Source organism: Brachycentrus maculatus, unplaced genomic scaffold (assembly GCF_059751285.1).
Source record: "Brachycentrus maculatus isolate JH-2025_06_01 unplaced genomic scaffold, ASM5975128v1 h1tg001173l, whole genome shotgun sequence".
Lineage (NCBI taxonomy): Eukaryota > Metazoa > Arthropoda > Insecta > Trichoptera > Brachycentridae > Brachycentrus > Brachycentrus maculatus.
This window is the reverse complement of record NW_028281860.1, coordinates 76,553-92,401: the sequence shown is the minus strand read 5'-3', so window position 1 is coordinate 92,401 and position 15,849 is coordinate 76,553. Positions and strand designations below refer to the sequence as shown.

The 15,849-nt window shown below is 31.1% G+C and overlaps 3 protein-coding genes across 3 annotated transcripts; 2 read left to right on the top strand and 1 right to left on the bottom strand.

Annotated features, from left to right (window-relative positions):
* The first annotated feature begins 2,307 nt into the window (after positions 1-2,307).
* On the top strand, positions 2,308-7,308 carry Dhod (dihydroorotate dehydrogenase 2). Its single transcript, XM_088276168.1, has 5 exons — positions 2,308-2,482; positions 2,627-2,836; positions 3,359-3,756; positions 5,300-5,634; positions 6,442-7,308. Exons 1-5 carry the CDS (start codon positions 2,462-2,464, stop codon positions 6,654-6,656), a joined length of 1,179 nt encoding a protein of 392 aa, XP_088132294.1. The 5' UTR covers positions 2,308-2,461; the 3' UTR covers positions 6,657-7,308.
* An 806-nt stretch (positions 7,309-8,114) lies between these two features.
* LOC148299344 (ATP synthase subunit s, mitochondrial) lies at positions 8,115-9,484 on the bottom strand. The gene is made up of 4 exons (XM_088276170.1): positions 9,412-9,484; positions 9,024-9,325; positions 8,454-8,819; positions 8,115-8,325 (listed from the first exon to the last, which is right to left on the bottom strand). Exons 2-3 carry the CDS (start codon positions 9,316-9,318, stop codon positions 8,533-8,535), a joined length of 582 nt encoding a protein of 193 aa, XP_088132296.1. The 5' UTR covers positions 9,319-9,325; positions 9,412-9,484; the 3' UTR covers positions 8,115-8,325; positions 8,454-8,532.
* A 106-nt stretch (positions 9,485-9,590) lies between these two features.
* On the top strand, positions 9,591-14,405 carry Rab4 (RAS oncogene family member Rab4). The gene is made up of 4 exons (XM_088276169.1): positions 9,591-9,739; positions 9,833-9,913; positions 10,591-10,923; positions 11,477-14,405. Exons 1-4 carry the CDS (start codon positions 9,724-9,726, stop codon positions 11,686-11,688), a joined length of 642 nt encoding a protein of 213 aa, XP_088132295.1. The 5' UTR covers positions 9,591-9,723; the 3' UTR covers positions 11,689-14,405.
* The last annotated feature ends 1,444 nt before the right edge of the window (positions 14,406-15,849 follow it).

Sequence of the window (15,849 nt, the reverse complement as noted above, 5' to 3'; positions counted from 1 at the left end):
GAAAAATAATAACAGAAAGTAATCAATAGAAAAAAATATGGATAATTTTTTTCTAAGGGTAACGTCATTTTAAATTTTATTAAAAAAAAAACTATGATAAAAATATGGAACAAACAAATAAATGGAAAAGTACATCATTATGTTTGTAGGCTTAAAATAAAGGAGAATATTTAAAAAAAAAACTCTAGGAAAGAAGAAAAATATGTGTAATAATGAAATAATTCCAGGATATGTTTTGGAGCACCTTCAGCCAACCCTCCTAAGCATGTCTACGAAGTAACAAAATGACTGGACTAGGCTCAGTACCAAATTTTGCAGTAAAATTTCGCTCCACCTCTTCAAAAACTGCACTAGTTATTCTTTCCTGAAAGGGTAGAATGCAAATTGAAATCAGTGCATCATAAGGATTCAGTGTACTGTTTTTTTTTGTTTTTTTAAATTACCTAATGTCCAAGTGACTCTGAAATCTAGCTACGGGTTATGCAACACCGCTTATCATGACCCTACTCAGGCTTCAAATTTTTATGTTTCATAGCCTATGCGTACTCGTGAGTGGATTTACTCTTTATGTTTAAAGTTAATATAATTTTATGTAATTCATGAGTAAAAATTCTAGGCAAAAACACTCGTTAGTGTACTGAAATAAGCCATGCATCTCATATATGTTTAAGCATGATATGTCTGTAGGCGATCTAGCTACACCGTCGAGTTGGCAGCGCAGACGGACACGTAACGAGACAAATTCTAACGGAGATTTCCGAGCGGAACCAACGCCGAGGCAGGCCGATTGCAAAGGCGAGGAGAGCTACCCAGTTCGTTGAAATCATCAGACGTTTTTATTGCAATTTTCATTTTGCTTCTTTAATTTATAAATAGAGTATTAAGTATTTTGTGATTATCTGATTCCAGTGTAATCGCACTATAAATTAAAGGACTAACTGTGAGTAAAACATTCTTTAAATTTCATTCTGGCATTTCCTCATTATACTAAAAACGTGACCACCTAGCGTGATCACGAAACGCGGCAACATGTCGCTATCACCGAAAAATAGTAATGACCCTAACATAGCAATCCGCTATAAGTGGCAGCCATACGTGGTAAACCCTGACGTTCCCGGTCAGTTATATGTCTATCTTATATATGTAGATAGACATCTCATGCTTCAATCAGCTCGAAGATGTGGGTGTGATGATCTTGTCAGCACATTAAATATAGCGAGCGTGCCTTTGCTCATGCGGGATCAATGATATGACATACTTCTTGACCAGCAGTCGGTCAGCAGAGTGAGAGATCTTTATAAAACAATGCATTTATTTACAAAATTACTTGAATGATTTGGTTTTTATCTTCTTTTTTAAATTTAATAAAGCGCCCTTGAGGTAGTACATAACGAAAACATAACTATCACGCAGCTTCTTTGCAGTGGTAGGCAGAGAGAATAGAATGTCACATTACTTTGTCCTTGCAAACATTCTTTGCCTCTTCCATATTCATGCATCTCCTCATAGATACACGCTGATTATTTCGACTCCTGACCTGGCCGCTTTCAAGTATTTGACATACCTGATCGTACCAAGTTTTCCTCAGTCTTTTCCTGCTCCTTTTTCCAACTACATTTGCCTCATAACTTTGTTTTACCGTTTTTGCCTCACTCATACGTTCCACGTGTCCAAACCATCTCAACACACCTTTCTTAATTTTATCGATAATGCTTATCTCAGCCTTACATTTTTTCCTTATTTCACACTTCGAACATATATCATACAACGTTTTGCCACACATTCGTCTGAGGAATCGCACTACAACTGCATTCAGTCTGTTTTCATCCTTTTTTTGTCCACTCTATGTTTCACTTCCACACATAAGGGTTGAAACCAGGACTGCCGTTGTGTACTGCCGAAAATATCGATTTATAAATTTTTAATAGAGCCTTCCCTCTTAGTTCATATATTTATTTTCTATTTTAAACGAACTGTCTATTTTCCGTCCGCGTAATCTTTAACTATCTTAGTTTTTCCGTGATCCCTAAAATGTCGAAGAAGGTGACTTCTTGCCGGTAAAGGAAAATTATATTTATAAACTGCGCAATGTTTTCATTTGGATTTTTATTCGTAACCCCAAATACCACTGTTGTGTGAAATTTTGATGCAAAAGGCCATTTTATCTATCTTTTTGCATTGTTAATTTTTAAATTACTTTTATTTCTTCTTTTTTCATCGCGTGAAAATTCTAAGTATCTACCTAATGGATATGTAGGTACCTTCGCTATTTCCTTATGTATTTTTAATATTGCATCAAGCAACACTGAATCCTTACGTCACATTATTACACATACACAAGCACAAGTTTACTTTCATCTTTCCAATTTGAATTCATTATCTACATAACCTTTGTAATCATCTCCAATTCATTGATTATATGCGTACTATTCGAATTCTTATAGTGTAATCATTTTAAGTCATGGCCCGAAGAAATTTTATGGTATTTTTTTGTTGTTTGATTATTTCTTCGTCTTATTTTTGTGTCAAATAATATATTTAAAAAAATGTTTTGTGTAAATTTTTATATTATTGAACTGTGTATGTGATTTTGTTCTTAAAATATTTTTATTATTGTTTTTAACAGGAAAAGATTTGGTCCATGTGTTATCTATCATCAGGCGGCCTGTTGTTTTACAGTGGAATAAGTATATACAAAAATAATGAAAGATTTTATGATAATATTCTTATGCCAATATCACAATATTTCAGTCCTGAAACATCTCATTGTGTAGCACTGACTTTGGCTAAATACAAGTTATTTCCCCGAAGCAAATTCATAGATCCACCAGTATTGGTATGTATTTTATAATTATTTTTTTAATTCAGGAAAACGGCAATCTATGAACTGATTTTTCACCTTAAAATCAAATATAGAATAAGTTGAGCTTCGATAAAAGTTGACATCATTTTCCATTAATTGTCAATCACTTTAATAACCTTTGTAATGATCAAGTCCCAACATTCTCGTAAACATTGTCAATCTTAATAATAGATAGTTAACAAATTGAACACCATGTGAGTTGTATTTAACTCACGCTGTGTTTGGTCAAGAGGTTGCTTGAGTTATGTGAATTGGATACGCTTCAAGCACCATGTAAGATAAATATATGCACTTTCTATGTGGCCCTCTGGACAAATTATAGAAGTTGGCTCAGATTTTTCCCTGAAAACTAATACTTGGCATTGCATTGAAATAAAGACTGTATGCAGTCTGTTTACAGCGGATCGTTTTTTTCTAATTTAGCAGCTAATATGTTAAAATATTTACCTTTTTTATCTCAGTTTGTATATATTAAAACCAGTATTTTCATTACAGCAAACTACATTCCTCGGAAGGGAATTGAGTAATCCAATTGGTATCGCAGCAGGATTTGATAAACAAGGAGAAGCTATAGATGGATTAACCAAAATGGGTTTTGGGTTTGTAGAAATCGGTTCTGTAACTCCCCAACCTCAACCTGGAAATCCAAGGCCTCGAGTGTTTCGACTCTTGGAAGACAAAGCTATTATCAACAGATATGGATTCAACAGTGAAGGCCATTCCAAAGTATATGAGAGATTAAATTGTAGTAATTCTTCTGAGAGAAGTAAAGGAACAATGCTCGGAGTCAATTTGGGAAAGAACAAAGAGTCCGATGACCCCATCAATGATTACGTGCTAGGTATCAACACATTTGGGCAACTAGCCGACTATGTTGTTATTAATGTAAGCAGGTACGTTTGTAAATGTAATCAGTTTATTTTTCTCTATTGTTATAATGTTTTATTGACATTTTTAAAATTACAACGATACTTCAATTACATTAATCTCATCAAAAGGTGAAAATACAGCTTGAAGTTTGTATTTTCACCTTTTGATGAGAACATCAGTAGGTCTCGTAACTACTTGTGTTTAAAAAACTAGTCTGTGTATTAATAAAAATTAATGATTAAAGAAAACACTTCATTTTTTACCACTTGAGTTTTATTATAGACTACATGTTTCAGAAGTAATAAAACTCAAGTGGTAAAAAACAAAGTGTTTTCTTTAATCATTGTAACATGTCTTACCACAAAGTTAATGCCGAAACAATAAATTAAATAATTATTAATTAATTATTATTATTAATTAATTAATTAATGACACTGTGTAACATTCAATATTTTTTGAAAGTGGTAAAAAAATAATGTATTCCAATACAAAATTCAAGATGAAAATTGTATGATATATATCACAGAAAAATACTTTACACAATGCATATGAGATTAATATTTTCATCTCAGTAATCTTTTTCAGATATCAATAATAAAAATTAGACATTACTTGTTAATTAGTTGCTTCACCACCCTACTCTAGGGTTATTTTCTGAGCTAATTCTGTAGAAAAAAATCATCTATATCTCTACAGAATTATGAAAACAATGTATGTTGTATATTCTTACCTGAATTTTTTTGCCATAATAGGTGCTTTTAGGACAGAATTGATGTACTTTTTCGTTAGCGTGTTCCCTCTCTCTGTCTCGCATTAAATATTTTTGGCACAGGGTTAGTGCAATGGTGCGGAAAAAACGATGTGTACATTTGTATTTGTAGGGCGGTTAATTAAATCAGTTTTTAAGTTGTAAATTATTAACCTGTTTGTGCAAGTTTTAGTCATGCAAGAGTTTCAATTGGTAATCATAAAATATATATATTAACTAATGTCAGTACAAAATATAAATTTATGGTTAAATTGTAAATGAAAACACTTGTTTTTTTACTTGAGTGTTATATTTATTCTTAACAAGTTTCGGCAGCTACAGAATCTGATGCTTCCATCAAATGTTTATATTCAAACCCGTAGATGGAAGCATCAGTAGCTTTCGAAATTTCTTCAAACCCTTATCCACACCCCGATGGTGCATAAGACACTGCATCATGCATAAGCCGTCCGCTTCAGGTACCAGTCCATGGTAATATTGAATAAATATATTGAGTTAAAAGTCACTTATTTTTATTTGACCTGGGAATCGAACTCTAGAATGGTAGCCGAGCATGCTGACCATTACACTATGGAGGCAGACATACGGAGCTTCCGAAACTAGTCTTTAAAAATAAATATAATACTTAAGTGCGAGAAACCAAGAGTTTCCATTTACAATTTAATCATGTCTTACCACAAAGGTAATGCCGAAACAATAAATAAAATAAATTTATGGTATTTTTATTATTTAATATTATGAATCGGTCATATTCTTTGTGTGTTTCGTACTCTGTTTTCAATTCATTTTTTTTCTAGCCCTAACACCCCTGGCCTGAGAGGTTTGCAAGAGAAAGATGAATTAAAAAAATTGCTTTCTGCCCTTGTTTCAACAAAAAATTCCTTTACTGAAAAAAAACCACTGCTGTTAGTGAAATTAGCCCCAGACCTAACACCTAAACAACGGGCTGACGTGGCCGAAATACTTAGCAAAAAGGAATGCAAAGTTGATGGTCTTATTATATCAAATACAACAATACAGAGACCAAATTTACAGAGTAAAACACACGCTGATGAAGTTGGTGGTTTGAGTGGGAGGCCCTTAAAGGACATGTCTACTGAACTAATAAGAGATATGTTTAAACTAACAAAAGGTATGTCAATTTTTGCATTTTTCTCTTGATTTCAATATGACAAACATATCCTATAATATTATATAAACACACACATATATCTTTAATGCTGAAATCCAAAATACTAGCCAACCTCTGCTACAAATGTTCTCGTTTGTGACTTTTTTTATATTTTTTATTTATTTAAATGGTTACAATGTTTTTACAATTTTAATTAATTTTCTGAACATTTCTAACAATCTTATAATTAATAAGCTGCAAATAGTAAAAAAGGACTAGAAAACACTGCTTCGTTTTCTGCCATTTATACCTGTCAAGTGAAATAACATAATGCTTATTTAAAAAAAAATTGTATCAGTATCCCTTATTGAAATAGTTTTTTTTAAACCCTTATCCGCACCCGATGGTGCATAGGGCACTGCAGCATATAAACACAGTATTATCTTGATCATTAATTAACACATGAAGGAAAGGTGTTCAGCCCTCCGCTTCAGGTACCAGTTCAGGGTAATACTGAATAAATATTTGAGTAAAAAAAAACACTCATATTTATTTGACCTCCCCTGGGAATCGAACCCGGGACCTCCAGTATGGTAGCCCAGCGTGCTGACCATCACACTACGGAGGCGAATCAAAATAGTTAGCACACGTAAATGCGTGTGTAGAAATCTCAGGGGAAATCGTCTGAGATTTATCGCCCGCAAGAAATCGCCCAAGAAAGCAACAATTTTGAAAGCTCAGATTCCTAAACAAAAGGCAAAATGCATTTATATCTCTTTTCAGATGTCTTAATATCTTTACAATTATTATATTCGTCCCTCTTTTTAGGAAATATTCCAATCATTGGTGTCGGAGGAGTATTTACAGGCAAAGATGCCTATGAGAAGATCTTAGCTGGAGCAAGTGTTATTCAAATCTATTCTGCGTTTATCTATAAGGGTCCACCTGTTATTACCAAAATTAAAACTGAACTCTCTGAACATTTAAGAAGAAATGGGTACAAAAATGTCAATGATGCAGTAGGAAAAGAGCACAAGAAATAGTCTCTCTTTATGAATTTTCTGCCTATAATTTAATCTCAATACTGTTTATCGATTATGTTATAAAATAGTTTTCGATATATTTTTTACTAACATGAAGACTGATAATTGTTATTATGAAAAATACATGTTAAGCATTTATTGCAACTCAGTTGATGGAATTACAATCCTAATGTCTAGTTGTATCTGCAACTTTGTCATGTATTGCAAGTTTACAAAACTGTTGATTTTATTAACAAACAATTTTTTTTTTTAAGAGTTCACGTAAACTGTATTATTTACTATGAATGTATATATTATTATACAGTTAATATTTAGAGACCAAATATAGTTGCATACTTCATTACATAGTTGAATAAATTTGAGGATATGTTTAAAATTATGTATATTTTTTTCTCATAGAATTTTTTTTAAATCTCCTAATTTTTTTTTACAAACCATGTGGATGAAAGTTTTAATAATCTTATTTGAATTACAATGAACTTTTACCAATAATTTTTACTTACTTATTTCAATGTTTGAATATACATATGTATGCTTACAAATACACTCATACAAGTCCAAATATTTCAAAAGATATATTTTCGTTTTATTTATAGTATAGTGATTTATTATATGTTTTATTAACAAATATATTTTTATTAAAAAGTAAAGGGTTTATTTTTCATTTTAGAATTTAAAAATTTCCTAACACCAATTTAAGATAAATGTTATCAATTGGAAAATGTTGAAGAATATAAAATATAAAAAATTGCAAAAGATTTTTTCAGTGGCATTTTTCACTATTACGTATTTAAAAGAAGCTTTTTATTGAGCGGAAACTCTTTAATTGTATGTGAGGTCCAAATTGTGATTGCATACATACATGAGAAATACTATTTTCTTTATTAAAAGAAAATATCCATTTTATTTTATTACTTGAGCTTATAATTTAACCAGTTAATTTATTTACAACATTTTTATTTCATCTTAGGTGTCAAATAATAATATCATTTATCAGCGCTAAATTCCTCATTGGCGGATAGGATATTGAAAAAACACTTTTGACGCGACTTTAATCTACCGACACAAATTGGCCTTTCTCCTCATCATCTTTTTCTGCCCGCTAGACCTCCAGCGTCCTAAGGGGCTATATTCTCCAATTTGGGAATTGCCTTTCCGATCATTTTCGAGACGAGGTGAAAATTGATATGCATGCTGACTGACAGGCCAACAGAAGCATTTATAACTAACTAACTAACCATCACGGCGCAGGGGTAGGCAGAGAGAATAGAACGCACCACTCTGTCTTTGCAAACATTTTTCGTCTCTTCCACGTTCATGCATCTCCTCATTTATAAGAGTATATAAAACATGAAAAAAAAACTAATATACTTATTTACAGTCCTTTAGGGGAATATTTAAGTAATTGTAAAGAAATGGATTAGGGATTAATTTTGTTTAATGAAAGAAGACTGCAAGTTGATTAAAATAAACATTTATTTATAATAAATTAATGTAAAAATCATATATTAAATAATTAAAAAATAACAGTTACAGATTTCAACATCATATGTGAGTACAATATTTACACTTAATACAAAATATATATTTTTAATAATAAATAAATCAATCACAATCTGCTTTTTAAGCTTTTTATTGTTGTTTCGAATCCAAGATTCTTAGTAAAAACCTGTAACAAATCATTTATTAGAAAAAAAATTAAAGCGTATTTTTATATAAATTATTTTAAAGATTCATGAGCAACAACATTTTGAAAAAAGGTAAGAACACATGAAATAATATTAATAAAAAGTGTACCTGGTAATAACACTATACATGTAAATCTCAGCTCAAAAGTGCTCATGGGCTACATATAAAGCACTGCATAAAAACACATTTATTTTGTGTTTTCAAAAGAAGTATCAACATTGCAAGTTGGTAAAATAGTTTCCAAGTGTCCCTTGCATTCTAAAATATTTTTGACACCGTCCAAATTAGAAATAACTAAATGTTTCAAATCTTTAAGAGGAGGTAATTTTTTCAAACCCTTATCGGTTATATTACGGCAATTCGTTATCTGAAGGTATTTTAGTGGGGAGTCTATGTATGAAAGACCTTCTATTGCTCTATCATCTATATAACCGCAGTCATGTAATATTATTCTTGTGATGTGCTTGCATCCAACTAAAAAAAGATAAACATTTTAGTACACACCATAAATAAAAATCAAATAAAAAAAACACCAAAACTCGGTTATAGTATCACTGAAGAGACAAAAGGAAATCACACATGTATCGCATTGACACAAGGTAATGGCTTATATAGACGAATTTTCGCCATATACAAAGTCACTAAAACTAAATTTCACCGTAATAAAAGTTTGTTTACCCAAATGTCCGAATCCATAATGAGAAATACTAGAGCCTGAAGCGTCAATTTCATTTATATACTTTCCAGTTGATCCTGCCGCTAGAAGATTATAATTTTTCACTAAAGAAGTATCACCAGTCCAGCGGACAGCGCCCCCGTTTCTAAGCAACCACTCGGCACAAGCTCTATCAGGACCAATTTCCTTTATTCTAACTTGATCTGGCTTGTTGAACATCATGTTAACCCACTCCCAAAGTGACCGGCTCTGGCATGCCGGTGGACGAAAAACGCTTTTAGTCACAAGATGAAACATTATAAATCTGTAATAGTAGAATACAAATCGAGCATATAATGTTTATAGTAAAGCGAAATTTAATAACTGATTAAATTTAATATTTTTTGACACCTTCTAGAGTCAATTGGAGAAAATCCAAAATAGCCGCGATCGTGATAGAAATTTCACGTTTTTCTATGTTCTGTCAAAGTTATGTCAAATAAATTTTGAATGTTGCAAGATTTTTCTAGCAATAAGTACTTGTCTATATATAAACAGCAACAAAAAATCATATATATTGTCTATGGTCGAAATTTGACTTTTGGGACTTTTGACATATTTTTCCAAATGTCAAACGCATAATCCGCAATAATATTGTAATTTTTTTGCTAATATTCACTCGATTGTATGGTTGTACCCTAAACTTTAATAAAATTATCAAAAATGTCCGAGTCTTACGGTAATTATTGTTGTTATTTTGTTTACAAAAGAACAAAATAATGTTATTAACATTGTAACTCCCATTTTAAGTAATGCGACATACTTTTTTCAGAATATTTATTCAAATTTTTGATCATCGGCAGTGCTGCCTCAGGGAAATCTTCTTTATTGAATAATTTCATCGGAAACAAATGTACGTAACTGCTTGCACTATTTTTATATTTATCCTGAACTTTTATTATTTATTTCTAATAATGAGCCGCTAAGGCTCACATGAATAGTATAATAATAGTAAGAAGAGTATTTTTGTAATAATAAAAACACAAATATTTCTCTTTTTATTATTCTTCTTCTTTATGGAAAGAAGGGAGCTCCAACTAGGGAGCGAACATGGGTTCGCTCCCTAGGCGGAGCATATGGCCAACACGAGACGTCTCCAAGTCACTCTGTCACGCGCCATCTCCTTGGTTTCCTCCCAGGTCAGTCCGGCGTCTCTAAGTTCCGCTGAGTATAGTCGGTGAATGGTGGTCAGCGGCCTTCCGGGGCGCCGGAATCCTCGGGGTTGGAAAAAGAGACATGAGGGGTTGATGCACTCAGGTGGCATTCTAAGGACATGTCCCAACCAAGTGCACCTTCTCCTCTTTAGGACTCCCAGTATGAGGGACTGTTGAGTTCTTCTCCTCACATCGTCATTCCTGACGAAGTCATACCACTTTATACCCAGTATTCGCCTCAGGCACCTATTTTCAGAACTTGCTAGTTTCTTGCTTTGAGTTTTGGTGAGGTGCCTCGCCTTACATCCGTACAGCAATACTGTTAGGATGCAGGCTTTTTATTATTATATCTCGAAAATAATTTTTGCTATTCTAGTTAAAGAAGACCGATGCCACACTGTGGGGGTTGAGTTTGGGTCGAAGATTGTCAACATCGGTGGGAAGTGCACCAAGTTGCAGATTTGGGACACGGCTGGGCAAGAGAGATTCAGGTCCGTCACTCGGTCCTACTACCGCGGAGCGGCGGGGGCCTTGTTGGTCTACGACATCGCTTCCCGAGACTCCTTCAACGCCCTCTCCAACTGGCTGAGAGACGCCCGCACGTTGGCCAGCCCTAACATCGTCATCCTGCTCGTGGGAAACAAGAAGGATTTGGATAAAGATAGAGAAGTTACTTTCATGGAAGCCAGTCAGTTTGCTCAAGAAAATGGTAATAAGTTTTTCTTTTCCAAAATTTTTTACTCCGAATGAAAATTGTTGACTGACAAATATTTTGTTGAATTTTCTCATCCATTAATGCAAAACACTAAAATAAAATACAATGTTTATTGTTTTTCTACCTTTTTTTTACAGGTAAACCTAATAAACAGACGTAATTTGGATGTAGAAAAACTATAAATATTGTCTCAATTCTTTTTTTGCATTAATGGCTGAGAAAAGTCAACAAAATATTTGTTGATCAATGATTTTTCCCTGAACAGAGTTAATATCACAGTTAAATTGTTACTTAATTAAAAAAAAAATCAATATAGGTTCTTAAGTTTACTTTTTATTAGTAATCATAATGTATGACTATTTTTACTGCGTTCCCCCCAATTACACATTTGCATAAACCATTGCTTTTATACAGTAGTATTTCAAATGTTTGGCTTCTTGGGAAAGTGAAGGTTTTCTTTTACTTGTTTAATTTTCTTTTTACTTGGACATTGATTAATGCTAATGTATGGTTTAATATTGTTAAATGAGTCATGTCTTTATTCTAGAATTGATGTTCCTTGAAACGAGTGCTAAAACAGGAGAAAACGTAGAAGAAGCGTTCCTCAAGTGCTCAAAGAGCATTTTGGCTAAGATTGAAACGGGAGAATTGGACCCGGAGAGAATAGGATCTGGAATTCAATACGGAGCGGCTTCGCAGAAACTGACTGCCAGCAAACCACCAACAAGAAGCCAACCCGAATGTTTCTGTCGTTCATAAGTATAGTCTTCATAAATTCCACTTATTGTTGTTATTTTCACACCTCGGCTACATAATACGATATGTATTGTGCAGACTTTAAAAGAGATACGAAGTTGTAAGATGTGAAATTTTGGCTGTGAATGATGTGTATGTATTCTTGTGGTAAATCATTCAAAATATTCATTTATTAATCTTTGAGCATTGTGGTCTTGTAGGAACCAGATGTAATATACACTCCATTCCACTCACTCGTTGACAAATTCAAGGGACAGAGAGAATCCTGTTATCTCCCTTATTTGATCTGTCCATCTCGTGAGAGAACATGCTTTTGCTCACTTACTGCCAACCGTCCCTGTTACTATCATTTTCTCAAGAGCTTTTTTATTCTTCCTGGCAATATGCCCAATATGTGAGTCTTCCAATTACCGTTGATTGTGCATCGTGCAGTCTAAGTACTTTTTATGTATTTGTTACGTAATATTGGTATTTTTTGTTAAGTATATTTCATAAAAATAGACTCATTAATCAAATGATTACTTGTCTTGGAACGAATGTATTACGACATATAGATATGTCATTTTTAAATATATTTTTAATATTCATTTTTTTATCAGTAGATTGAATGAAATGAGATGATTTATCACAAGCTGATAAAAATACACTCCCGAACATGCTTTCAGACTAGAGCGTTGGCAAAATCCAAATACTAAATATTTTTTTAAAAATAAAGTACATTATCTGAACACTGTTGTATGTCTGGATGTTGGTTACAAACTATAATTATTATTAAAGTAAAGTTTTTATATTTTTTACTTTCAATTCCTTTTATTGAACATCCTTCTCGAAAAGGGGACACATGTGGTTTTTCCTTATGAAGTTAAAAATGTTTTCAAGGGCGAGTCACCCTTAATTTAAAAAAATCTATATTATGGTCAAAGAAAAGATCAATGTATGTTTTTAGAGTTTATGTATAAATGTAGTTTTCATCTGTCTTTCTGTAATTCAAAGTAAAAAAAATGTATGACTTTTAAATGTTGTTCCTAGTATATTAAGATTTTTAACATAAACTTTTTTTTATTTCATTACCTTTGTTTCACTTTTCTACAATGAATGTCAGTAAAATTATTTTAATAAGTACGATAATTGCCCCTTAGATAATTCAATTAAAATTAACATTATAATATTGTTACTGTTTCTAAAAATTTGTATGCTCTTTATTTGCATTCATTTTTTTTTATTAATTCTATTATAAAATATAATAGTACATAGTTATATAAATTGTAAAAATATATATTTAAAAAAAAAACAAAATTTTATTGATGATAAAAATATATATGTATAATCTCTTTTCTCCATTTGTATTTTTTGTGTCAAATAACAATAAAGCTGCTATAATATTCTACTTAAGAATTATATTAAATTTCTCATGTTTTTATATTATTACATGCAATTTTAAGCAATATTAAATTTCACTTCCCTTATGTTACAAAATGTGCTGAGATGTTTTTTTTATTATATATTTTTATAAGATAAGCTGTTTTATTGTGACAAAATTTAAGTTTCATCGCTCTATATTACTACTACTACTGCTGTTACTCTAAATACGGAATAATATTTCAGCTTAATTTAAGATTATTTTTTTGTTTAATTTGTTATTCTTTGTTTTTATAATAAATCACACAACAAATACAGGTTTGTGAATGTACTGCCGTATTTCGGTGTAAATTAGCTTTATTTAGATGTTATTTTGTTTTATTTAGGTGTTCTTTAGCCTTATCCTGTTTACCCTAAATAAAATCTACCCCTAAGAGTAAATCTCTTACAAATGTGGTCATTCCGTTACTAAATTGAATTTGTGCTTTGAATTGCTCTATGTAACACATTAAATTATCTTGCAAGGGATTTATTTAATGTGTCCATTTATTGTTGTTCATTATATCGCTCACTCCTTTCAAGAACGTCATAAATCAAAAAACTTGATTTTTCAGGAGAACGTTTTTAAACTTTTATAATACAATACAATGTATTAAAAATAAATATCAAGCCTCTTGTTGAACTTTTTATTGTGTAACAGATCTTTTAGGTAAAATCAGAAGGTTTTTTTCTTCATTTGAAAAATATTTAGTACATTTAAAAAATAATTAAACAATACCTTTTCTTCTAAATGCAAAATCGACATTTTCTGCCCTGTAGCGGGTAAATATTAAGTTAAAATATGCCTCTTTTGCTGGGATATAGTACATTTTCTGGGCATTCCGAAAACATGTACAACTGAAAATCGACGATTTTTGATTTATGACATTCTTGAAGGGAGTGAGCGATATGTATATCTTATTGATATTACTTTTATGAAAGTACATTTTCATTTGTTTTATTATAACTAAAATTGTTTTAATCAAAATTATGTATGTCTTGAACAATCATGCTGCTTTTGTTCTCGTAAAGAAATTTTTTGAAAATAATTTTAATTGATGTTTCCGAAATGATGTTAAAGCCGAAGTTACATATAGTACACATAACTTTCTGAATGCAGTACATACTAACACAAGTTTTAATACATCTGAATATTGTCTGTAAGTATTGTATTCATTTGGCTATGATTAGTTCCATTTGTATAACTACATCAATTTGGTTTTCTGACCAGTTACAAAAACGAGAACTAACTGTGGTAAATATTTTTATATTTTAAAATTAACGTGTATAATGTATGTTACAAAATAAAATATTAAATTATTTTTTGGTATTTTTATTTTCAGAGCTTTAACTTTATCCATATTTACAAATTCTATTGTAAAATATTTTTACAGGATAATCTAAACAAACCCAGTTGCTGACAAATCAGGGTTGAGAAAATAAAAAAACTTTATATAATTTTTTTTTTACTTCTAGTTTAAACATAGAGCCGTAATGTATGTATTTTTTAGAATTAATTACAATCTTCCTGATCATTGTTGTCATTGGCTCTCAAATCACCCCTGCCCCTTAAAATCACGTGGAACTAAGCAAATACAGCCAAATTGCATTTTATTTGACAAAAAATATATTGATATATATATATATATATATATATATATATATATATATATATATATATATATATATATATATATATATATATATATATATATATATATATGTATATATATATATATATATATATATATATATATATATATATATATATATATATATATATATATATATATATATATATATATATATATATATATATATATATATATATATATATATATATATATATATATATATATATATATATATATATATATATATATATAGTTATCATATATGTCCGCCTCCGTAGTGTAATGGTCAGCGCGCTTGGCTGTCGTTCTTGAGGTCCAGGGTTCAATTCCCAGAGGGGGGTCTAATAAATATAAATGATTTTTTCACAATATTTATTAAATATTACCTTGGACTGGTACCTGAAGCGGAGGGCTGATCACCTTTCCTTTGTGTGTTAACGATCAAGATAACATTGCGTTTATGCAGTGCCCTATGCACCATTGGGGTGCGGATAAGGGTTTAAAAGTTATCATATAGCATGCAAACACAGCTATATAAAGCTGTGTTTGAACTTGACCTCATGTGTTGATTATCCCTCGGTTATATTCTAGGCCTAGGTCTTGGGTAACAGTGGAGAAAAATAATACACCCATAGTTACTAACATGTCTTTATTTTCTGCTAATTTTTTATTGTGATAGTTTTACATAAATATAATCTAAAAATTTGCCATTTTAATTCTTTCAAAAAGGAAAAATACATTTTTAAAGCTTAAAATATCTCTAGGGTATTTATATCTTTAACCATCAGTGAATAGAAAAATGAGTCATATAAATGTATATTTTTTAACGTCAATTCTTACCATTGGAAATTGAGTAAGCTGAATAATAAATAATTAGATTAGATATGTTATTACAATACTCGCTAGAGCTTCAAGTACTGAGTGAGTTGTCTTCCTATGCGGAGGGCTGGAAATTTGCCAACTTCACAAGTTACATAAAACTTTATTAGTGTCACCTGAGCATCAACTTCTTGATGCTCTGGAGAATCTCGTATTGCCTATATTTGTCATACCACTTTTAAAGTTTTGTTTGCGAATACTTAAGAACAAATTTAATTGTTCAAAGTTCATACTGTAGTCTGAAGTGGCTATT

Excerpts from the sequence above, each read along its gene's own strand:
- Dhod (XM_088276168.1), top strand. The coding sequence starts at position 2,462 with ATGGCCCGAAGAAATTTTATG. Across the intron at positions 2,483-2,626 it reads TGGCCCGAAGAAATTTTATG|GAAAAGATTTGGTCCATGTG; the intron begins GTATTTTTTTGT and ends TGTTTTTAACAG. Across the intron at positions 2,837-3,358 it reads TCATAGATCCACCAGTATTG|CAAACTACATTCCTCGGAAG; the intron begins GTATGTATTTTA and ends TTTTCATTACAG.
- LOC148299344 (XM_088276170.1), bottom strand. The coding sequence starts at position 9,318 with ATGTTTCATCTTGTGACTAAAAGCGTTTTTCGTCCACCGGCATGCCAG. Across the intron at positions 8,820-9,023 it reads TTATGGATTCGGACATTTGG|TTGGATGCAAGCACATCACA; the intron begins GTAAACAAACTT and ends ATCTTTTTTTAG.
- Rab4 (XM_088276169.1), top strand. Across the intron at positions 9,914-10,590 it reads TAATTTCATCGGAAACAAAT|TTAAAGAAGACCGATGCCAC; the intron begins GTACGTAACTGC and ends TTGCTATTCTAG. Across the intron at positions 10,924-11,476 it reads TCAGTTTGCTCAAGAAAATG|AATTGATGTTCCTTGAAACG; the intron begins GTAATAAGTTTT and ends TCTTTATTCTAG.